The sequence below is a fragment of the Trachurus trachurus genome (assembly GCF_905171665.1).
Source record: "Trachurus trachurus genome assembly, chromosome: 7".
Lineage (NCBI taxonomy): Eukaryota > Metazoa > Chordata > Actinopteri > Carangiformes > Carangidae > Trachurus > Trachurus trachurus.
Window position 1 is genome coordinate 11,720,688 of NC_139901.1, and position 24,060 is coordinate 11,744,747.

General features: G+C 42.8%; 2 protein-coding genes across 9 annotated transcripts; one reads left to right on the forward strand and one right to left on the reverse strand.

Moving 5' to 3' along the window:
• Positions 1 to 381: 381 nt before the first annotated feature.
• csde1 (cold shock domain containing E1, RNA-binding) lies at positions 382 to 18,015 on the forward strand. Of its 8 annotated transcripts, none has more exons than XM_083975643.1 (22): positions 382 to 520; positions 3,190 to 3,880; positions 6,447 to 6,635; positions 7,286 to 7,484; positions 7,976 to 8,142; positions 9,781 to 9,867; positions 10,648 to 10,745; positions 10,830 to 10,911; positions 11,526 to 11,654; positions 11,742 to 11,867; positions 11,976 to 12,191; positions 12,323 to 12,493; positions 12,586 to 12,747; positions 13,233 to 13,250; positions 14,127 to 14,234; positions 14,377 to 14,555; positions 14,663 to 14,775; positions 14,874 to 14,993; positions 15,097 to 15,275; positions 15,379 to 15,542; positions 15,848 to 15,980; positions 16,452 to 18,015. In XM_083975643.1, exons 3-22 carry the CDS (start codon positions 6,477 to 6,479, stop codon positions 16,497 to 16,499), a joined length of 2,658 nt encoding a protein of 885 aa, XP_083831769.1. In that variant the 5' UTR covers positions 382 to 520; positions 3,190 to 3,880; positions 6,447 to 6,476; the 3' UTR covers positions 16,500 to 18,015. The 8 variants fall into 8 exon arrangements, with proteins under 8 accessions (XP_083831769.1, XP_083831771.1, XP_083831773.1 ...); XM_083975645.1 differs by having other exon boundaries at positions 12,323 to 12,463; XM_083975647.1 differs by having other exon boundaries at positions 7,976 to 8,085.
• A 486-nt stretch (positions 18,016 to 18,501) lies between these two features.
• rassf11 (Ras association domain family member 11) lies at positions 18,502 to 23,708 on the reverse strand. The gene is made up of 2 exons (XM_083976199.1): positions 20,513 to 23,708; positions 18,502 to 20,430 (listed from the first exon to the last, which is right to left on the reverse strand). Exons 1-2 carry the CDS (start codon positions 20,613 to 20,615, stop codon positions 19,103 to 19,105), a joined length of 1,431 nt encoding a protein of 476 aa, XP_083832325.1. The 5' UTR covers positions 20,616 to 23,708; the 3' UTR covers positions 18,502 to 19,102.
• Positions 23,709 to 24,060: the final 352 nt, after the last annotated feature.

Sequence of the window (24,060 nt, forward strand, 5' to 3'; positions counted from 1 at the left end):
TAGGCCTACAACAGCTCCACTTTCACAAAGCATGGTTTTTCAGCATTCTTGGGTTATACTTTGTTTATTATTGAGGTCGATGGTTGTGTTGGCCTTTTTACATTCCCACTTTGCAGTTGTGAAAGGGATTTACAAACTATAGTGCAATTTAACACAATTGCAAACTACAATCTAAATAGGCTAATAACGGTAGAATTAAATGAAGACTCTTTTAATAATTGCCACAATGTGGGAGACAGACCATACTTGTCAGTGGGGAAGTAAATGTGTTGAGCTCAGTTGGCTGGAACTTGTGAATTACAGTCTACCATCACGGTACTGTATTCGCAATCTCCCATGGTTCTTTGCGAGACCACACTCGTGTTACTCGCCGGCTGCTGCTGGGTAATGGCCACTCCTACGTGTATGCTCTTTGGTTAGCCTAACGTTGTCAAATATCGCGGTAGCCGCCTCCCTAATCACTACGTAATGTGCCGTGCTGCTTCTAGCGGCGCTGGTGACAGTGCTGAAAGCTGTTGGGGTGAGTTTTTTAAATATTAATAGTCTTTCCGTTTCATATAACAGTTGAAACATGTCTTTGTAAAGTGTCAGTGAGACGTTTTTCTCCGCCATAGCCAGCGGAGCCGCAGAAGTGAGGAGTTTATCCTGCGCTTAGTCATACGCAGAGCTCGGGCCTGGGTGGGGGCAGGCGTGTTTTTCCTCCACCATAAATCACCACACACAAGGACCGAGTCCAGCGCATGCTAGCTAACTGTAGCCGCTGTTAGCCACCTAGCATCGCGAACGGCCTAGTTGCAGTGTTAATAGTGTAGACGAACAGCTGTGTAAAACGTGTCCCTGTGTGCCAGAGACACGGCACCTGTGTGAAACTGCTGAGTTTCACGCCAACCAGACACGGCGGCGGTTTGACAGTTTTGACCACGAGCGCACGAGCGTCTTCACCTGGCTTCTTTGTTGTCCCGTCCTCGTGCCGTTAGCGTTGACAGCGTTATGTCTTCCCGTTATTTGTGAATGGAGAGCACACACTCAGTTATTGCTGCTTAAGGACACTTTATTTTGACCTCGATTCCCCACACGGCTCGTATTAAAAAGTCACAATGAAAGGATTTCGTCTTTGCGTCACTTTGTGAGCGGTTGTGCCAAACTCCGCTTTTGTGTCCCTCAATTTAATTTCCACCACTTCACTCTGTGTCAAAGGGAAGCGAGCGATGCGACCCCATCCCAAAAAACGTCATTTCAGTAAAATAGAATCAACATTCCTTTATCACATGAGTGCCGAATTTGTCTGGACGCCGGATCGGATCGTATCGAGTCTTAAACAAGTTTACGTATAGTGTGCATATGCTAAAACTAATCCAAAAACATTTTAAATCACGCTTTCTGCATTGAGTTTGGTGTGCTTGTCTCTGTGCACCGAGAATAACAGGACACGGTGCCGGCACTTTCTGCCAACTTATGATCAGACCCCAAACAATGTACCAGAGTTAATTACTAATCTACTAAAAACGACTTGTGAGCTAACTAGTGGAGCTAAACCTGCGGCGTAATAACTGTGTCGAGTGAATTAATTTACATTTCAGAGTTGGAGACGCCCGGGGGGTATTGGCTGTTTACGACTTTAGCGTTAGCGAGATGCTAATCTGCCTGGTTGTGGTCTGTCCACACAAGGTCACTAAGACAATTACTTTTATACTTAAACTGTGACCGGGTGTGTTATTCGGACTACAGAGCTGTAACGCAGCGAACCGTGACCTGTTTTCTGTTGTTTGGGCGCACATGGCGGAGTTTGGCATGTGTTAGAAATTAGCTGGCTAGCTCTGATGTGACGTTTTTCCATCGCGTTGCATGCCGCAACGTGTTGGATCAGGCCATATTAGCAGCTCCAGCTGAGGATGGCGGATTGCTAGGAAGTGACAGGCGCTTGTTATTCGGGCCCAGTCCAGAGTAGCACCGTCGTGTTAAAGCCTGCTAGACCAGACCTCACCGGGGGTGTATTAGTTGTTATGTCGCAACTTTAGCCAGTCGATATGGGTCTTTTTTTTTAAGTTTAATGATTACCGATTTGAACTGTGGTGTTATAGTCACTTCAAAGAGCTTAAACGACCAATAGGTGCTGGTGGTTTAGTGGGTGGACTGTTTTTTTTCCCCCTTCTCTCTTTCTGCGTCACCAAAAGCTGCAAAAGGGGGAGCAGAAAAGGCCATCTCCTACATGGTTGTTTTCACTCAAGTGTTGTCTCTGTTCACTGCTCATAACCTTTAACCCACTTACCCAATCCATCTTGTGATAATTGGAGTCTTTGTTTGTACTACCAGCACCAGGATGTGCATCTTTAGTGGGTCAAGTATTTGTCCCAGTGGTGCAAATGAAAACAAAATAGGAGGCCGCTTGTAGGTTAATCTATATTTTGACATCTGTACATGAATATCTAAAGAGACAGCTTCAGGAAGTAAATAGGACCTCTCCACTGCTCCACATTTACAGTACTATATATTAACCTTCCAGGAAGAATGCAGGAAGGGAAACCATTGCAACACAGTCACAGCAGAATATATCATGTGTCCTGGGTTGGCTCTGCCAGCTTGTTTTCAAAGCGGTGTATTTACATCAACAACACTCTGCTTTAACCCACTGGTGAAGTTCAGCCCCAGAGGTTCTAACAAAGTTTAGTGAATTTTACACACACACTTATATTTTATTCATCTCAATAGGTGAAGCTGAAGCTCTTCTGTACTTTGAACACATGTACAGTAAGTGTCCAAAACATATATGTTGATTGACAAAACAGAGGGGCCTGGTCAGAAATGGTGCCATAAATATCATGCCCTGAGCTGAAGTTATGCACAAGCACTTGTTGATCTACAACTCTTGTCTGCTAGTCAGCTGCCTGGCATTATGGGCTGTATCCAGAGGCATCTGAGGAAAACCTATTTTTGTACTTGTGAGTCTGGGGGCAAAGATTCTCAGAAAACTTTAGGCCAGTAGTCCTCAGTTGTTCCTGTTACTCATGTGACAGAAAATGTGGGATGCTTCTGACTTCATAATGTAATTAAATGTTACTGTCACTGCAAATTCCTGAAGCCCAGGGAGCCTTCTTGCGTTATCATAAATGTTTGATTGTGTGAAATTGTTGAGGTGAACTCAAAGTGACCGGTTTTGCTCATCTGACCAAATCTGCCTTTTCTCCACAGTATGAAGTGAAACGGAACTGAATTTTTGTACCATCCGCAACTGCTTCAAGTTCAGATCATAACACAGAAACAGAAGATAAACCTCCCAAAAACAAGCCAAGTTGCAACACTGAAGACACGCGGAGGAAAAAAAAAAAAAAAGGATTACTTCAAGGGTTTAAAACGCAAGAAGCAACCAAATCCTGAAACGACCAAAGAAGAAGACGACAACGACGAACATCAGCCCAACTGAAACACAGAAGAGAAGCAATCCAAGCATATTCTGAGAAGACAATAACTGATCTGAAACCAGAAGTTTGTGCCTACTCAACAGCTTTGACAAAGCACACGTCCCAACGCTGCTCCTAGCCCTCCTCATCCTCACCACACCACCGACTCACTGCCGGGGTGTGGAGTGGGCTGCTATCTGCTATTTTTTCCCCCCATAGGTCCTCCCCCGTCTCTCCCTCCCTCCTCTCCACCCTCTGTTTTTTCATTGTAATTTTTTCTAAGCAGTGTTATTGCACCTGCGTTTTGCCTTTTTTTTTTTTGCGCTAGATTTCTCCCCCATTTTGCTTTATGCAACCATCTAGAACTTGTGCCAGAAACCTGTAACAAGTGTGTGTGTTCGACTGAGTGCGTGAAGAGATCTGCAGGAACTGCCTAGTCATCGAGATCCAGAGAATTAGAAGAATCAAGACGACAAATAAAGGTGGGTCTCAGTTGCAGCCCATTCATAATGTGAGAGACCTATTGTGTTAACATTAATTTGTCACTTATGATTTAATCTGTCATGTTTTGAATAACCCCCTCCACCCAATACACTGGAAATGATTCCCTCCAATGTCTTAAAAATTCAGATTTAAAGAATTTGATGCTGCAAGTAGGTATTTGTTGTGGGTTGACTTCAGAAACTGTAATTGGTAAATTCCATGTTTGTACATCTGTATTATGTAATGTTTACAAACACAGACTGTGCAACACTCAATTGTAATGAAGTTTGGCCAGCTGTGCTGTTTTTGGGCAGCAATGCAGAGGTTGCTTTTTTTTCCAAAAAATCAGTCAGCTCATTGGTCCTCTTTGTTTGCTAAAACATCCAACTTTGACAAACACGTGTGCAACTATTTGGAGAAAAAAAGAGGCTTTTATTGACACTTCTGTATTTTGATTGGTGACTTCATACGTTGGTTTGGACTTCTCAATTCTTGAATGGCAGCACCTTAGTGATTGTTTACTCGTAGTAGCTGATTTCACTGATAAGCACACCTTGAACCAAAGATGAGTGTCAGTGAAAGCAGCTGCTGCAGTGCTTGGTCAGAAACGAATCTTGTACATTTGCACATGATTACACATGTTGCTACCTGGGCTCGAAAGCACACATAATGTGGAATGACTGTGATAAGTGATACTGAGTTGAAGACTTGATTTGCTCATGTCATTGACCTCTACATTGCCGTTTGCCAAAGAGAACTCTTCTTAAAACTTCACGTAAGCCAGCTGTACTGAACTGCCACCACCTCCAGTTAAACTGGTTATTCAATTGTTTGAGAAATGATTTGATTGCCTTCCCTCACCCAGCCCGCACCTTTCTCCTATTCTGTCGTTTTGAAGTCATATCCTCCCAGATTTTTGCCCTTTTCAACTCCCTCCCTGGGGGATTAAAGCCCACAGCTATTTTCCTTTGTTTGTGACACTTGGCACACTGGCTGACCTATTTGCCTTACCCGTTATGTTTGTTCCTCTCTTCACCCTTGCAGACATCCAGCGGTGTATCATTGGGTGGTTACATAAAAATAGTACTTAACAGTCAAGCAAAAAAAATTAAACAAGTAAACAAGTTCAGCAAGTGCTCAAGCAAGTTTGGTCCGAGTTTATGGGAAAATATGGGCAGCCCCTGGAAAGGCTTTGTTGAGTTTACCTTGCCTGCGTCGCCACCCACCGCGTTTGTTAGCGCTGACCTGAGCAGCACCTCCCCTGTCGGACTCAGCCTGTCGCCATATGGCCGATCCGTAAGTTTCACCTTCCCACCTCTTTTCTAAGTGCCCCACCCCATCGGACACCCATCCACCCACCTTGCCCTGCATCTTTCTGCTGTGAATGGCCTAACCTTCTTTCATCCTTTTCGGGCTCCCGAGACTAGCCTCTACTCAGATGTATTGTTGCAGGGCGAGGGGTGTTCTCCCAATTAGACGGCCGAAATGTGGTGCTTTTTACAAGCCCTTTACAAGTAGAGCCTTTTTTTCTTCTTTCGCTCGTATTTTTACTTTGCATCACAACCCTGTCAGACTTGAATCAGGCTGTGACCCCGGCAAATCATGTGGGGCTACGTAAATTCTGGTACAAAACTTCTCTCAAATCAAGGCAGTGCTAAACTACATACTATCTGATCCTTGGGGAAAAAAGTCTGGGTAGTATTTAAGGTACTTGCCCATCAAAGCTGAATAAAAACCCATCATTATCTCTGAGACCAAATCGTTGGATGTGGACGGGCAACATATTACAGGGTGAAACTAAGGCCCGCAGATGTCTTTATGTCTTCTGAGTAGCTTGTTTTCATAGGGCAGTAAAGAACCTAACAGAAGAGGCTGCTCTGGGACCCCCCTCTCCCTCATAACCCATAACCCATCACCGACTCTCTATCCACTGTAGATGCACCGCTCCTTGACCTGTCATTTGCATTTTCTGATTCTCCATTTTCAGTAGTTTTTTATTTATTTATTTTTAGCTTGACCTTGAGTAATGTTTGTGACACTTCACTGAAAACCACTTCACCTTAAATGTCTGCACAGTAGGTCAGGTTTTGGTTTGCCTTCTACAGATGCCGTTCCTCTTTGAATGCACAAGCATTATCCAGCCACTTATTAGTGCTATTGATTAATGCTGTGATGTGACGTCGTCATGGTAGTGTATCTGTCAACACCGAGTGTGGAACTTTGGCCTTAGGGTTTCTGGTAGGGTCTGAGTTTTGGTGGTGGTTGTGATGAGCTGAGATACAATAAAATGGCATTGGAGAAGTCTTTGTACATTGGTGGTGTAGGTGTAGTATATCACCGTGTTATTGTGAAACGTATACATGGTGTGCCCCCAAAAATGAGTGCATGGGCAAATGCTGGGTGTATGAAATGTCAGCAGGTTCTAGCGAGTAGAAGTCTCAGTATTTTGTACCCTTATGCTGGATGATAATGTGCGTAATAACTTAAAACTGCTTGTGATGATGGTAATTAAAAAGTAATGCCATGACTGCGCTCCTTGTCAAAGCTGTTGCTTCCTCCCAACAGCACATTCAAGTCCTATCCCCAGTGTCAGAAATGGAAAGAGGGACCTCAGAGCCTCCAGTGGCTCGCAACACTGGTGCTGCCCGATCTACCTCTACTGGTCCCATGCCTATCCCCCGCTCCTCCTCTGTCTCTTGCCATCCCCACCCAGGGAGTAAAAAACATAGACGGACCCCCTTGTATCAGAGATCAGTAAGGTGGCATGTCCGGTAGTGCCAGCACTTGAATTAACAAAACAACTGTTGTCGTGTCATGTGAGTTTCGTTTCGCTAACTGCATGGTTTGTTGTTGTCGCGCAAGTTCAACCAGGGTGCAGTGGCAGATTTTGTTCAGTGTGAGGTTTACTGGTGTGGCCTTGTAATCACTGGTTGGTCTGTCGGTACAGGGAGCTGAACGGTTTGTGAGCACTTATCTGTCTAACCAGGACTGCATGAAATTTGTACAAATCTCGCCGGCGCTGAGACGGTTCAGGATGCGACACAATTGCGTTGATTGTAGGTTTTACTGCATGACACTAAGCACACCAGGACGTGTTGCAAAAAATAGCTTCTCCAGCCAATGGTATAAAAGATCTTCCGAGGTAATAATATCAGAGTGTGTTCCCCTCTGTTGATGACCACATCCCCCCTGAAGGCTCTAATGTAGCTTTACATTTGCTTTTCCCCTCCCCATTTCCTCTGAAATGTGCTGTTCCTGCATGTTTTGAGTTATTTGTTTTTTCCTTTTTCTTTTTGTAAGGTTGGCATCAAACCCTGCCTTAAGTTACAGCTACTCATTTTGGTCTGCTTCATGTCGGTCCACTATTGAATGCAATGTAATACTTGGTTCTTGTCCTCCCCTAGATGAGTTTTGACCCAGGCATGCTCCATAACAATGGGCACACTGCCTACGCCAATGGCACAGGACCCGGCATTAGAGAGACCGGTGTGGTGGAGAAGCTCCTGACCTCCTACGGGTTCATCCAGTGCTCAGAACGTCAGGATCGTCTCTTCTTCCACTGCTCTCAGTACAATGGCAATCTGCAGGAGCTTAAAATAGGAGGTGAGCGACTTTGGGGTTGTGTGCAAAATCATTAACTCTCTGAGGTCAGCAAATGTTTAATCTTTCTGATAAAACAGTGCAGAAACGAGGTTTAAATATTGCTCTATTGAGTCTCCACTTTTCCGTTTCATGTTCTTAGTATTGTATTTGACTCAAAGCTGAAGGAAGTAGGCTCCTAAATGTGTCCAAGTAGAGATGCCTTTTGTTTCTGGCTATTATTATTCATTAATCAACAATTTAAGTGAAGAATTTAAAAAACAGAAACTGGTCCGAAATTGTTCGCATTTGGGCCGAATTACCTTTTTGCACAGTGCAGAGACGGTCAGAAACCAGCCCTCATTATTGACACAGCTTAGAAGGTACTCTTAGACCTCAGATATTTCAATACTTTTTAATCAAATTGCAGCAACATAGCGAAAGCATTTCTATTTAAGCTGTCTCTGTATCATTTTGAAAGTGTTTTTAATGTTCTCCTGCTTCTCTCTCCTCAGATGATGTAGAGTTTGAGGTATCCTCTGACAGGCGCACTGGCAAGCCCATAGCAGTGAAGCTGCTAAAGATAAAGCCAGAGGTGCTGCCAGAGGAGCGCATCTCGGGCCAGGTGGGGCCAGACCTGCACGCCTATCCCTTTACTGTGCTGCATGGTTATATTCATCCAGTTAAGGAACACCATTTTATTTTTGGTTCTGTTGTTGTCTGTCAAGTAAACATTTATATGGCCTGTTGTGTGTTTTGGGCAGGGGATGTTATTCTAAGTACACTGATCTGATTCCCCCCACCCCCCTTTCTTATTCCCACATCCAAATTCTAAAAAGTGTCTTAACTCCATCTAGAATTACGACACATTTATATTTCAAATTGGCCTGTTGTTGCTGACATGCATGTTTGTTGGAGGTGTTGAATGTCCTTTGAACAAATATGGTCAAGTGGTCTTTGTAATGCCCAGTGGGTGTATCATTTTGTCCATGAATGCTCACACCAACTAGTAGGCTGTCTTTACACTATAAGGTTTAAATGGCCCAATTCCGATGTTTTCCTCTCAAGTGGCACAGATCGGATCTGTAACATGAACGTATAAACGGGACAAATGCACATCGAATTGGATTTTGTCAGATCAGATTCAGGCCCCCGTTATATGTGGAAATAAATAAGATGCAAATCGGATATCTGCCGATACGTCTGCAGTCTAAACAGACGGATTGGATCTTTCCTGGCAATGCGCGTCGTACGTCATCAATGATAATATTAATTCCTGCGTTTTGCTGAACCTCTGTAGCCTGTGATTTGACACATAGGGCTGACCTGGACTACCATGGCCAGCTGTGGTCACTGTCATAGGAATTACAGAGTTTCATTTTCGTGGTGTCCGCGTCAGACATTCATTTATATGCGGGCCGAGGACAAGTGAGGGAGTGTGGGAAAAAAAGAGAGCGCGCGAGACACCCGATTTCACGTTTTCCTACCGGCAAAAACTGAAACGAGCCGATTAGAAATCAAGAGAGGAAAAACAATGTACACAAATTTGTCCAAGAGGCTTTTTCCCATCCTCACAACCGTCACTGTCAGCTGCTCATCTGACAACAGGTCCGCTCAACACAGCTAACTTAATTTTGTAAGGACAGACTAGATGTTCAATTATGGGTCACTTCTGATAGAACATGTAAATAGACAGTCAAAAAAATCATATATAGGCAACAAATCGGAATTGGGCATCAAGGCCTGTAGTGTAAAGCCAGCCGTATAGTATCAAACTAAAGCAAACCTCACATGCACCACTCTGCTACATAAAGCCTGAGTGCTGCATCAATAAGTTGAGCTCAGCAGGGGGAGGCAGAGCTCTGCGATGCCAGACTGTCAGGCTTGGCTCATTGGGCACATTTCAGTTTGCTACGTGCCCTTGACACCGCTTGTTTCGTAATGCATTCACATAACAAATCTAACGGCACGTCCGGAGCACAGGGCAACTCCATGCAGCCACACAGTCGTGCTGATTCATTCACTCCGACTTGTTCAGTCAGGTCATGAACATGGTAGAAGCTGTTAGGAGGCTTGACAGTGTTAACAATACAAACATGCACACACCACTCTGCTCACCTGTAGACAATGCTCTGTATCTCTGACACTTGAAATACTTGTTACTGTGACATTTGAAATTCAGCCATCATTTCATCCATCCTGTGTGCAGAAACAATTAGAATTGGGCTTTGTCATTTTATTTGTAATAAACATTTATCGTAAGATTTGCAAAGCAGAATATTAACGGCCTCCCCCCGCTGTTTTTCCTCCTCTTTTGCAGGTTGTGTCGGCAATTCCTGTGCACTTGGATGGAAAGTCTGCCCCTGGCCAGGTGCCCACTGGCAGCGTTTGTTATGAAAGAAATGGGGTAAGAGAAGTAGCACAGACTACAACATGATGCTGAATGTTGATATAGTTAAATTATTGTCATTTGTTTCCCTAATGGTTTTTGTATAGAGATCAATTTAATCACTTGCATCTATTCAGTTTAATGCTACACAGTTTTATTTTCACAGTGCTAATTCATAATAAACATACCGTAACCATAAGGTCAAGTTCTTACAATATTACAGAGGAAAACCCAGCAGTTCCCACAGTAAACTGCACTTTAAGACAATGGGGAGGAAAGACTCCCTGTGTTGAAGGAGAAACCAGGAAAGGCTGGATATGTTGTAAGGCAATTAATAAATGAGGTATAATAGTGTTATTAATATCATAAATGCAGCTATGATGGTTGAATCAATTATTTGGGATTATAAGATTACAGTGTTTTGGCAGAACTTGATCTTGAAATTTTAGGATCAATAAAGTTTCTCTAAGTCTATGTACGTCCAGCAGCTGTGGAGAGATGTCCACAGAATAGAACAGAGAGAAAGGGAGGACAGAGAGGAGAAGCATAAAGTTAATATGTTATAAACGCATGGGAGAAAAGGTGAGGCTTCTGAGGAACTCCCATGATGCTATGAGCACTTCTAAAGCATGGCATATCAGATAGGAAAGTTTGAGTTTAATCTTAAATGTGGGGTGTCCTGCCTCCACAGCACAAGGACAGTCTATCCTTCATATACATATATCTGTGCTCTTGGCTATGAAATAGCTTTAGGATGAACAATTAAACAAAGTCTGATGCTGGTGTGACTTTCCACAGGAAGTGTTCTATCTTACCTACACTATTGAGGATGTAGAGGGCAATATCCACCTGGACACAGGTGACAAAGTCAGCTTTTACATGGATACCAACAAGCAGTAAGTCCTCGAAACACATCTTGGCATTGACGTAATGATTCCCAGCTAGTACTTGATTGTATGTTCATTGCTCTTATATTTCAGTACTGGTGCCGTCAGTGCTCGCAATATCCAACTTGTGAAGAAGAAGCAAACAAGGTGCCAGGGTGTGGTGTGTGCTACAAAGGTAAGATCCACTGATGACCATTACATAAAGCTTTCTTATTTTGTAATACATTTTTGTAATAATTCTGTGAAACAATTTCAAGAAACTAAATGCATTATCCAGAATAGAATAGTTGAGAAATCCGGTAGTTTTGCATCATATCTAACTGCGACTTATTTTTGGTGTCATACCACAAAAATAAGCATTAGCATTTTTTTTTAATACTGATAACCGATAACTTTCTGCTTCCACCAATAACCAATAACATACCTGGAGATAAGAAAGACTAGTGAGGACCAAACATATCATGGCATCAATACTATAAACAAAACCAAAAACAGTTTTGACATGGGCTTCTAGTCCTGTGTGGTGGTGGCTGTGTGGCATAAGACGTTGATATCAAGTCAAGTCGGCAACTACCAAGTTGACAAGTTTTTTTCCCACGGATGAGGGAATATTCTGATTTTTTTTTTTTTCAGTCAGAAAGTTGATTATACCGAGGACCCTTGAACGCAGCATTCACTGCAGGCTGTTAAGGTCTCATGTAGGAGTGAGAGCGCGTGATTATCGGGGCCGATAATTATCGTCCATCCCTAGTAAGCATGCTAACCCACTGGATGTGTCTTGTCTTTCAGGAGGCCTTTGGATTCATCGAGAGGGCTGATGTGGTGAAGGAGATCTTCTTTCACTACAGCGAGTTCAAGGGTGATCTTGAAGCTCTGCAGGCTGGAGATGATGTTGAGTTCACCATAAAAGACAGAAATGTAGGTGTGCACCAGTACCTGTAGCTCTTTAATTTTTTTATTATATTATATACTTTATTATAACATTATTTACCTATTATATTCCAGGGTAAAGAAGTAGCCACGGATGTGAGGCTGCTCCCCCAAGGAACAGTCATTTTTGAGGATATCAGCATTGAGCAGTTTGAAGGCACTGTTGTCAAGGTCATTCCCAAGGTCCCCACCAAAAACCAGGCAAGCTGAATTCTTATATCCTTGGTTGGTGGCTTCATACCTGTTTTTTTTTTTTTTTATATGAATAACATCACTAATGTGACAAGTCGTTGCCTCCTGCTTCCACAGAACGACCCCCTACCAGGTCGCATCAGTGCCCGCATCGGTTTCACCGACAAGGAGCTGCCGTTTGGAGAGAAGGACACCAAATCCAAGGTGACCCTGTTGGAGGGAGACCACATACAGTTCAACATCTCCACTGACCGCAGAGACAAGCTGGAGAGAGCGACAAATATCGACATCCTCCCAGACACCTTCAATTTCACCAAGGAAACGCGCGAAATGGTGAGGATTACTGAAAAAATCTTGCTTTTCCCTTGAGTTAGACAATTGCATTATGTAACGCATAATTTTACAGCTAAAGTAAATTGGAGTGAACTCACAGACGCCGACCATGTCACCGATTCTCTTTCTAGGGGGTGATCGCAGCCATACGCGATGGCTTCGGCTTCATCAAGTGCGTGGACCGTGACGCTAGGATGTTCTTTCACTTCAGTGAAGTTCTGGAGGAGAGCCAGCTGCACATCTCGGATGAAGTGGAGTTTACTGTTGTGCCTGTAGGTCCTGTTAATAAGCTTTTCGCCAAAGTATGTATTCAGTGTTGTTACCCACATTGGGGGGCACATTCCCACGTATTTGTCAGCAGCGAGCTAAAGTAAATGTCCCCCGTGTTTGCCAGGATATGCTGTCGGCTCAGAGGAACCACGCAGTGCGCATCAAGAAGCTGCCCAAGGGCACAGTGTCTTTCCATACCCAGTCTGAGCAGCGCTTCATGGGTGTTGTGGAGAAAGAAGTTGCAGTCACTGCCAAGAATGCCAGTCCCACCAAGGGCAAGGAGAAGGTACAATTAATACTATTAGTTATGACAAATATCATCTTACCTCAGTCTCCCCCCCAGCACCTTAAAAAAACTATAGTCTCATTGGCCCGCCCCCACCAGACTTCATCTACCCCTCGTCCCAGTTTTTAGTTCTAATTTTCCTTCTTTGCTTTCTCTTCTGTTGACCTCTTCCTGTTCATGCCCCTTGTCGGTTTAGAAAAAAGACAAGGTAGGACTGAAACCCTCTGCATGAAGCCACATGAATAATGTCTCACAAATAAGTAATGATGCTCGTATTAGTGGCAAATTGCACAAACTTATACCAATAGTCTGAATCTGACTAACATTTTTGGTATAAGAAATTATATATTTTATATTATATTTTATCCCTAGACCTTAGATGATTAATTTAAAAGTCAGCCGTTGACAGATGATGCCGTGTACTCTGTAGTGTGATGCTGGCACGCCTCGCTGTCTAATGAGTGTCTGTCTCTCTTACTTTCAAGGGTAAAGTTGTAGAAAAGGTCAGTCTTTGGCCTCTGGCCCACTGATTGCCTCCTCTACCTCAGTAGTGGGCAGCATGGTATTTGATCACCAATTAACCCTTTTTAACGTGGAATCAAATCATTGCATCAGTGGTTTAGCTAGTAGTCGGGCTGCACAATTAGGGATGAGACACTAATCCTGATTACTAGTATGGTTTTTGGGAACAGCCTGTTAGATGTCTTTTGTGCTCCTTCCTAAATGATGTGAAGGTCACCTGGATTGGTCATTTAATCAACATATCTCCTTTTACTCTGTGGTACTTTATTTCTTTGACGTTTGAATTTCAAATTGTTGATGAATATTTTTGTACTCCAAAAAGATTGCAATGGCAGAAAGGCACCAGAACAGATTATGAGGCATAAAATGTTTCTGTTTCTGTGATCAGTCAGCCTGGCCAGCTGAATTTATACATGCCTTTGTGTCTTAGTTCAGTTGGGGTGGGGGTTGACAAACGATGTTAGACAGTTGCTGTGAATGTGAATATTTTCAGGACTGTTCCCAATAGATGAAACTACATTAGTGATGGGTAATTATGCAGCCCCTTGCATAGTAGGCTGTAACTCAGCGCCGTTGCAGTAGCCTAGACTAATGCTAACCAACTCTGCTGCTAAGGAGTGATACATTGCACATAGCAGTGCCTCTCATATGCTTGTGAAGCGTATCTGCACACCATCATCTAATACACTACATCCCAGAAATCCTCCATGTGGAATCATTTGAGGCATTTTAGCGGCTTAAATCAATGCGTTGAGAAACGAGTGGCGCGCCGATGAGACTCCATTGGGCGGAGCGAGATGGATCAAATGTAGGTGAGACTCGGGTGACATAGGTTTGATCTGCGTCCTTCTCCGCAGGAATCCGAAGAAGGACTGATTGCATATGAAGACTGTGGAGTGAAGCTCACGGTGCCATACCATATTAAGGACCTAGAGGGAGGAGGTCACCCACTGGTTGGAGACAAGGTAAAATGCAAATTAAAAATTGTTATGACCTCAGCTGCTGCAAACACTGCTGAAAAGGTAGCAGACAAACCTGCTGATCTGCTCCACACCGTGTAGCCCTGTTTGGATCGGTGATTCAGTCTCTATGATGTTTGTCCTGTAGGTGGAGTTCTCCATCAACGAAGTGAAGCGAACCGGCCAGCAGAGTGCCGTCTCCATCAGGGTCCTTAACCGTAACGCCTCCAGTGCCAAGAGACTGCATGGATTTGTTGCCACACTGAAGGACAACTTCGGCTTCATTGAGACGGCAAATCATGATCAAGAAATCTTCTTTCACTACAGGTGAAGTTCTGAGACGCATTTTAGTTGATGACTTGTTTATTATTGACCCCCCAAAGAGATATGGTATCTGATATCTAAGACCTGGTTCTTCTGTCCTGTCTGCTCAGTGAAATGTGTGGGGACTTGGACAGCTTGGAGCTGGGCGACACAGTGGAGTACACTCTTTCTAAGGGAAAAGGAAACAAAGTCAGTGCTGAGAAGGTTACCAAAGTGGCTGCAGGTACGAGGGGTTTAATCCAAGCTGTTTTCTAACGAGGCTCTTGATGTATTTTATACCCACAAATGAAAACTGTATAATTTATGTTTTGCTCTTTTTAGTGAATGGCATTGGAGAGGATATTAGTGTGGCAGTGATGATGGGGAAAGTCATCCGTCCTTTACGCAGTGTAGACCCCTCCCAGACAGAATACCAAGGGCTCATTGAAGTTTCAGAGGAAGGTGAGCATCATGTTATAATGGGACTTACAGGTGTGACATTTTGAATGCACAGTTTATCTTGGTTAACGTGAAGTCAACACCCCCCTTTCCTCGGTTGTTTCAGGTGGCACCAAAGGCCAGACTTATCCCTTTGGAATCATGGGAATGGCCAGCAAGGCAGATTGTCTGCAGAAAGGAGAAGTGGTGAAGTTCCAGGTTTGCACAATCACCCAGACTGGACAGAAGATGGCCTGTAATGTAGTCCCTCAGCGTAGAGCCCTGGTGGAGTGTGTCAAGGACCAGGTATTCATCAGTTGTTTACAACATCTCAGATTTGAAATGTTGTTCTGTTTCAAAAAGGCTACTGCTTTTTTTTTAAACTGAGGTTTTATTTTGTTGTTTCCAGTTTGGTTTCATCACTTATGAAGTTGGTGAGAGCAAGAAGCTGTTCTTCCATGTAAAAGAAGTGCAAGATGGCCTGGAGCTCCAGACTGGGGATGAGGTGGAGTTCTCAGTTGTCCTCAATCAACGCACAGGAAAATGTAGTGCCTGCAACGTGCGCAGAGTCAGGTGAGGTTTTACTGAGATTAACAAAAAAAAAAAAAGCATGATGGGAGGACAGGGGGATGCCGTCTCCATTTTTACTAGGATAAAACAAAAAATACAACAAATACTGTTGAACATAAATGCATAAAAGAGCAAGGCACCCTTAACAATCAACCCAAAAGGTTGTTGTTAAATTGTTCCACCACACGAGTGGGAACCCCTGCAGAATATCAAAATCTCCTATTTGGCTCCCAGCATGATGACAACAGGACCAGGTTCAGTGTAGAGCGTCAGTCTTTTAACCCTTTTTTGCACCTCTGACCTCACAGTGAGGGGCCTAAACCAGTGGCAACTCCTCGTCCTGACCGTCTGGTGAACCGGCTGAAGAGCATCACCCTCGATGACGCCAGCGCTCCTCGCCTGGTCATTGTGAGACAGCCCCGTGGTCCTGATAATTCAAAGGTAAGTTCACCTGCTCTTTCACTGTTTTCTGCCCCGATGTATAACCTCAATGTCCACTTACATTATTGAAATAATAATTCAACATTTTTGTTTAAAGTAGCACTATCGCAAATACAGCAGTAATGGCAATAAAAAGAAACTGAAATATGTAATAAATAGGTCCAGGGGAGCCATAACTATCTGTACACAAAATATAGACAATGGTGTAGTGCCTGTGGAGCAAATGCAGAATTCCTTTTTTTCATGAGACAAGCTGGCCGGCGCTCAGCCCCACCTCCTGAAAGGCAGGCTATGTAAAGAGGACGAGGATGTTTATATCTGATACGCTGCACCACTGGCCCCATCTAGTGGTCGAACAAAGAATTGGAATTTGCAATAGTGCTACTTAAATTTTTTAAAAGAACAAAGTTGTAATTGAATTTTATTTTAAGTATAAGTATCAACATTAACAGTTTGTTCTTTTCTCCAAAGGGCTTCAATGTGGAGCGCAAGACCCGTCAACCTGGTGTCATTGACTGAGCAATACAGAGCCCGCCCTCATTCAGTGTTGGAGGGATGCTGTCCCATAGGGCAACAGCAGGAGATAAGGGAATTTGATTTGACACATGCTTGTACACACACAAATTCATGCACAGAATATACACACACGCACACAAACATACAGTAATCGGCATGTGTAATCTTTGTCCCCATCGATACCTGCGGGGGAACCTTTCTCATTCCACGGTTCCCTGCCTCCCATGTATGATGTACTTGATACAGAGTCCACACTGCAGTGTACATGGGATCTCCGAGTGTGTGCGCGTGTGTGCGTGTGTGTGATGTACCCTAGAAGTGATTATAGTGTGTAATGGAGGTATTTGTTTCTGGGGGGGCCTCGTCCCCTCTAAATCGGAGTGATGACTGTGTGGCTGTCTATGTCCCTATCTTTTTGAATCTGCTTTGACTGGAATTCTGCACCTGTAATCTGTCCAGTAGTCTGCCTGGGTGAATGAGTGTGACTGTTGGCATGTCTTTGAGCTTCTGCTCCATTTTTTTTTCTCTCTCATATATTTGCTCCTTTACCCATGGAAACTTAAAATGGTTTCATTATAGAGTTTCCACTACTGTATGCTTTCCTAAAAAAAACGCATAAAGCAAAGCAAAGTTCCCTCCATAAGGAGGATCATATTTCTCATGTGCGAGCTTAAACTGAGGATTCTTCTCTGCTCCGTTTTTTGAGCAGTTTTAAAAATGCTTTATTGAAGAGCTGAAGAGAAAGCATGGTGTGTGTGATGTATGTGAATGTCAAAGTAGTCGATCTAATGGGATTTACTTTACCAATCTGGAGCCTTTAGATACCTTTTTGGTATTCACATGCTCCACTTAAGCAATTTTTCCCAGGTGCAGAATTCCTCGTGGCATCTTATATCTGCAGTTCTTTTATACTATGTACTTTTTTTTTTTTTTTTTTCTCTTGCACATATGTTTGCTTTTTTTTTCCATTGAAACTCAATCTGCTAATATTGAATTAAGTAAGAATAAGGTGCCTAAAAACTACAAGCAAAGTGAAATGAAAAAAAAACAAAAAACAAAATAAAAAAAACAAAAATTAGATGTATCCTCTGTTCCCAGCCAACCGCCAAAATATTCAGAACAATCTTAGGGAGGCTGTCTTTTCTAGTAGAAATAATACTGATATGCATCCCAAACCTGTGGGTTGAACTATACTGTATGTAATGTGTGCTTTTTTTCTTAGTGAAAGTTCAAACTTCAGATATAATGAAACAAATTTAACTTAAAGGAGAAAGGTAAAGTATTAGAAATTCAGTTTAAAAAGAGAAAAAGAAAACATTAAAAATCAGGACATCAGTTATTGTGCTCTGGAGACATGTTGGGTGAGCTGTTGTGCCTCTGCACATTAAGTTACAGTCAAAAATTAATTTCAACTTTAGAGATCACCGGGTTTCAGTTGAACCACGTACAGAGGTTCTCATGTACTTTTGTTAATGGTCTTGAATGAAACAATTGAATTAAAGTTTTATGAAAATCATGAGCTGGTTTGTTTTTGTCTTTTTATTTCATAGAAAATTGACAATGTAGCTGTGAAAACTCCATCTTGTAGATAAAAGGTAGCATCGACATGAGCAAGAAAAAAACAATATATTTTTAATCTCTATTTTAAAACATTAGAGCTTTTATAATGGAGACAAAATGCACAGTTGAAAGTAAACAGAAATGCTGTGCCACTGTGAGGAACAGCATTAGCTCTGTGTTGCATAGTACAGTAAAATGAAATGCATCATCCATAGTCGCGCATATTGATGTGAGGTCAGACTCCTCGGGGTGCACAGAGTAAAAGCCTGTCTGCCAGACAAAGTGGGTGCAGGTACATTTATTTGACTTCCTTCTGATATCTACAACTATATACATGTTGATTGATGAAATGCTGATACTCATCATTTGTAGATGTGGGGAAAAAAGAAAGGCAGCTGTAAGTGACTCTCCACCACCCAGCACCACAGTTACAGTAATATACTGTATATGCATAGACCAATACACAAACACATACATATTCTGTCAACTAGTGTCCTGTACTCTCTTCAAGATTTAACACCCATAATGTAAGCCATGGAAATCTGCCATGTTTTTTCTGTCTGAGGTATAACCAACCCTGGCAATTAGATTTTCTTAAGAGTTACTGTCAGACTCTGTGAGACTAAGCTGTTCAATTAAACTCTGGACTGTGTCAACTCTTCCAGTGGAGTAGAATAATTCTGGCAGTTAACAATAAAGTCAGTTACAATCAGTCCAACCTCCACTTTAGTAATGACTGGTGGTACAAGGGATTTGTCCCTGATTTAGATATTACTTGTAATGTTAGAATTTATGAATTTGTTTTCCTAAACTGTTCTTTCGACTTCAGCCAATCCCCTCGCTCTTGTTGAGAACCACTCAGTCTTACCTCTAACATGCAGCCTATTTCGTCACTAGGGGGCTCATTGAATGAGCCGTGGGAGGACTGGGATCATGTGGCAGTGAATACACCACAGCACTGAGGCTACCAGCCACATAATAGAGAAGTCAAACCAATAGGAGCTAGCATTATCACTGAATTTTATTGACTTTGCAGTAGTTCGTCTCTACACCTTAGTGCTGCCCAGATATATAGTCAGCTCGGAGCGATGAATCACCTTCTTCTTAGTGTGTAACTGAGAGCTTTGTGCTTCAGACCAGCGTGTCCACCACTCCCTGAGCTCTGTGGGCCCCGTGGGCCGCCGCTCTTTCATCTGGCTCGGAGAAACTAGAGCATGAGGGGAGCTGAAGTCTTTTCTGGGCAGGAACTTCCTGTTAACATTTCCATCCCCATCTGAATCAGATCGCTGCCGACTCCCGTACTTAGTTGGAACCTCCGCCGCAGCATTTGATCCCGCTTTTGAAATCACCTCAGAATCCTCTTCAGCAACGCTTTGACAGGGAAAGAAATCAAGCCCTTGTATTTCGTTCTTGTACTCCTCCAGTTGGGCCTTACAATCCACAGCTTTCCCCTTCATCTCGAGGAACTGACACTGCAGATCTTTCTCATACCCTTCCTCTGCCTTTAGCTCGTTTTCCCAAAACCTGATCTGCTCCATCTCCTCAGCCGCTCTCTGCTGAGCCTCCTGCTTGGTTTGTTTGGACCTCTGCTTCTCCTCCAGCTCAGAAATCTGTTTGTCTATGCGTGCAATCTGGTCCTGTAAATCCTGCAGACAGCTGAGCTGACAGATTATGGTCTCTCTCAGACTGTTCTTCTCATCTTCAACCGTTGCGAAGCTTGAGCTGGACAGGTCTTCAGGTTTGACCTCTTGACTTCTCCTGTGGTGTTTGCTCTCTTTGCCCCTGGTCTGACTTCCCATGCAGCAGGACGTTTGCTGATCCAAGTCTGACTTCAAACTTTTCTCCCCTCTGACCTTGCCTCTGCTGCTTCGACCCGAGTTGTCTTTATCAACAGCGAGAGAGACATTCAGAGAGCTACGGTTCTTTTTATCAGTCTTCTTGCTGCTTTCCTTATCACAGGCCGTAGTACTGTAGACCTTGCCTTTCCCCAGGCTCTCCAGCCATTCCCAGGCCTCCTCCATGAGCGTCAGAGACTTCCTTTTGGGTCTCTTCAGCTCCTCCTTCTGTTGCTCAGCCTCCGGCCTCGAACCAGACAACGGGGGCAAACTTTGGCGATGCAAACTCAACGAACCGCTGCTCCTCCGCATTCGAGCCCCCGCATCTTTTCTTCTCAGTGGCGGACAAGGCTGGTACCTGCCTACTTTTGCTTTGCCCGTTTCATCCCAGACGGAGGCCCCGTTGTGGAGCAGTGTGAGCTGGACCTCCCTGGCCTGCTCGCCATACTTCTCCAGGGTCTCCAGAAGGCGTTCGTTGGGCGTCATGCATCGCTCGAAATCTTTGAATTTCTCCCGTAAGGTGTAGCGTCCAGGCTGACCTGAAGAGAGACGAACAAGTGTGGGTATCAGCACTATGTCAGGACATCAGTGTTAACCACAAACATGCTGTAGGCTACATACCCAGAGCTTGAGCCAACGCGATGACCACTTCTTGGCATGTCGTCTCCTCTGTGACTCCACAGACCACACGTTGGATCCCGTCCACAGACACCTTCACTTCCATCGCACACAGTCTGGGATTTTTATAAAGAAGACATTGAAGCTCTGTTTTCTTGTGCAGCAGCTCTTGTAGGGGAAGTGGCGGAGACAACTAAATGACCCTCCTTATCGTCCGCTGTAATCTGTCTGCCTGTGGTTTGCTGCTCAAGCTTGAGGGCAGTTTCACTCACTGTCACACACAGTAGCACAAGCACTAATTACCACAAAAAGAACAGTTTCTATCAAAGAATATTCAATCAAAGATCCCAGTGACCTACAGTACGTACCTCTCTGTCCTGTCTGAGGGGCCGATGCTTGGACCTGTCTGCTCGCGGGGTGACTGCTCAGGCTGGGAGGAACAGCGGAGCAGTTCAGACCAATTACAAATTCCCGAAGGCATCTACAATTTATGATCCCACCCATCTTGCATAGTTTCCACTCTGCCTGAGCAAACACACAGTAAAATGTCTTGTTTAGATATCAATTAAATTGTACAACAACAAGAACAAAGGAGCCAACTCTGACAATTCAGTAATATTAAATATGTGACAAGTGAGTTATCACAGTGTGGAAAGTAGAGGAGAGTAAATGAATGAGACTGAATTAAATTTAGTTTCTTCAGTGTTTACAGAACAGAGCCATCGGTGGGGTCACCTGGTAGAGCAGGAACCATTTAGGTAAAGTCATATCATATCAATGAAAAATAGGAGTTATTTGTGTTTGTGTATTTTATTAGCTTGGAACAATTTTAGGAAATATTACTATTTGCCACATTTATTTATTGTATTAACAATCATCGTCTGCTGAGCAGTGGCTGCATGTATCGAATACTACGGTGGCCCTTAGGGCTCAACGTTCTGCAACTTAAGAAAACACATGAAAAGACACAAAAGTGCTACAAATTCAGGAAACAACAAGTGACAAACCTGGCTGGGGCATTTCATATTTAGTACAGGTCATGTTTGCAGTAATGTCTGAATCATACTGATGTTATAGTGAACCAAACAAACAGCCTGGTCTGTCACTTTTCTGTCTCTGCAACACCTCTGTTGTGTTTCTGCAGCACAAATGTTTTCTAAAATGACAGTGTGTTCATGTCTGTACACTAGTTTTCTTACAAGATGGTAAATTCATTGTGAAGGTGTGTAAATTAAGTTTTATCTTGTGTTATTCAGCTGAACTTGACCACTGTTTTTTTTTCCTTTCTTTTCTTTTTTAAATTTTGCAGTCTGTGTTTATTTATCTTAAACATGTAGCTGTAAAGCCTCCACACCTGATTGTGCCTGGAGTGTATCTTTGTAATCTGTGTGGTGTGTGTGTGTGACTGATCAGAACCTCTCCCTTCTTTTTTTTCCTCTGAAATAATAACAATAAAACTATTTTTTCATACAGCAGCTTCTAAATATATAGTCCACAAAATGCTTTGATAACAAAATGGAGGTCAGGACTGAGAGGGAGGACAAATAATATTCATATAAGAAAGAACAATGGCAAATACAATCAAAGGGAAACATGATATCACATAAAGTAAAGTCCATAAAAATTAGTAGTCTTTCCAAACCATTTCTTTATTGAATTATAAACTGTACATACAACACTCAAGAATAGCAAAAAGACACATATGAGTACAGAAATATAAATGAGGAAAAAACAACAGACAAATGAGTATTAGTATTAGTGTTATCTCAAATGATAATAATAAGAAGAAGAAAAGAAATATACCATTCAGATCAGTTCATTGTTCCTTCCTTCAACTTCAACATTAGTATGTTTCAGGAAGTTACAAAAGATCCCTAACCCTGTCCCAGAATTTGTTGAGTCTAATTCTTTGCGATGTATTTCACCTTTTCCAAGATAAAGTAAAAAATAAACATTATCTTCAGCCATTGTGAGGTTGTGCAGTTCATTTCTTTCTCCCATGAGAAAGATAAAAATTAGTTTTAAGAAGTGATTTCATAATAGTTATTTATTCAGTCTCACCTCCTCAGGTAGATTAAACGTCAGTGTAAAGTGTGTTCAGTGCAGCGGAGCAGTGCGTTCTGATAGGACGTGTGCTTTATTGCTTCATTCAAGAGAATACATTGCACAGTCTCATTTCAGAGAGGCACATTAAACATATTTGTATCTCCTGATCCCTGAGTCACACACTGGCATGACCTCGTCCTCCATTTATACCAATCAGCAGGTTCTATTTTTATAGGCTGTCACACCACGAGATTTTAAAACATGAAATCTGCTGCTCCTGCTTTTTAATGTGCAGCACAGGTTAAGAAAACACTCAATCGCTCAGTTCCTTCTGTACCTTGGAGCAACATTTTGAACAAAAACATGTGTGTGTGCAGAGGATTGTACATCAGTGCTGTCTTTAGATCTGGGTGTTCCTCCGTATCGCTCCTACAGGAAGCCTGATAACAAACTGGACATGTAAACATGTTGGACTTGTAAACTGCAACCAAAACTGCCACTATGAAACAAACACCACTAACCTCATTCGTCAGTGACTGAGTTTGTGCTGTGGAACATCTCCAACCTTATACATTTAAGTCCTGGCTGTTTGTTTTTGCAAGATTTCAGTTGTGAAATTTACCTTTTTTAAAACAGTGTGTCAGGATTGTTTTTTCTCACTCAGTGTTTGCTAAAGTGTCTTGATGTTAGAATCAACACAGAACATTTTTGTTATTTTGATTCTCCTGTTACTTGTGCAAATACGGCCATATGGTCAGCTTGAAGGGCCTGTAGTCACAAGTGAACCTGACACCAGAAATAATCAATACAAAGAAGAATACTGTCATATAGCACTAGCTCCAACTGTTTATTATATTTATTAGAATTAAACTCACAACAGCTGCTTGTGATGATATTGCATCATATACAGTGAGTTATATCTGTCATTAAACATCCCCTCGTTGATATAAATACAAATTTCAAAATAATAGTAACACCTGTCACTACAGTTCAACAGCACCTTACTACTATTTATCTTTGGTCTATTTTAAGCCCACTTACACAACGTGTAAACACTTGTTTGTCATCTACAGTGGCAAGAAAAAGTTAACGAAACCTTTGGAATTTCCTAGTTTTCTGCATTAATTGCTTTCCAGAAAAAAGACATCTTCTACTGAAGCTCAGTAGAAGTTGGGTGATGCAGCAGGACAATGACCCTACACATCGAAGTAAATCTACAACAGACTCAGAGTGGCTTAAAAAAAAAAAGTGCCTTTGGGAGTGGCCCAGTCAGATCCCAGACCTGAATCCAATATGCTGTGGAATGACCTCAAGAGAGCCATTCACACCAGACAACAAGGTAACAAGTCGTTCTGTAATGGTCCAGAAGTCATCCTGACTGAGCGTGGTGCAGGTCTGATCAACAGACCAGAAGCGCTTGGTTGAGGTTATTGCTGCCAAAGGAGCTTCAACCAGTCATTTAATCCAAGGGTTCACTTACTTTTTCCACCAGTATTGTAAACGTT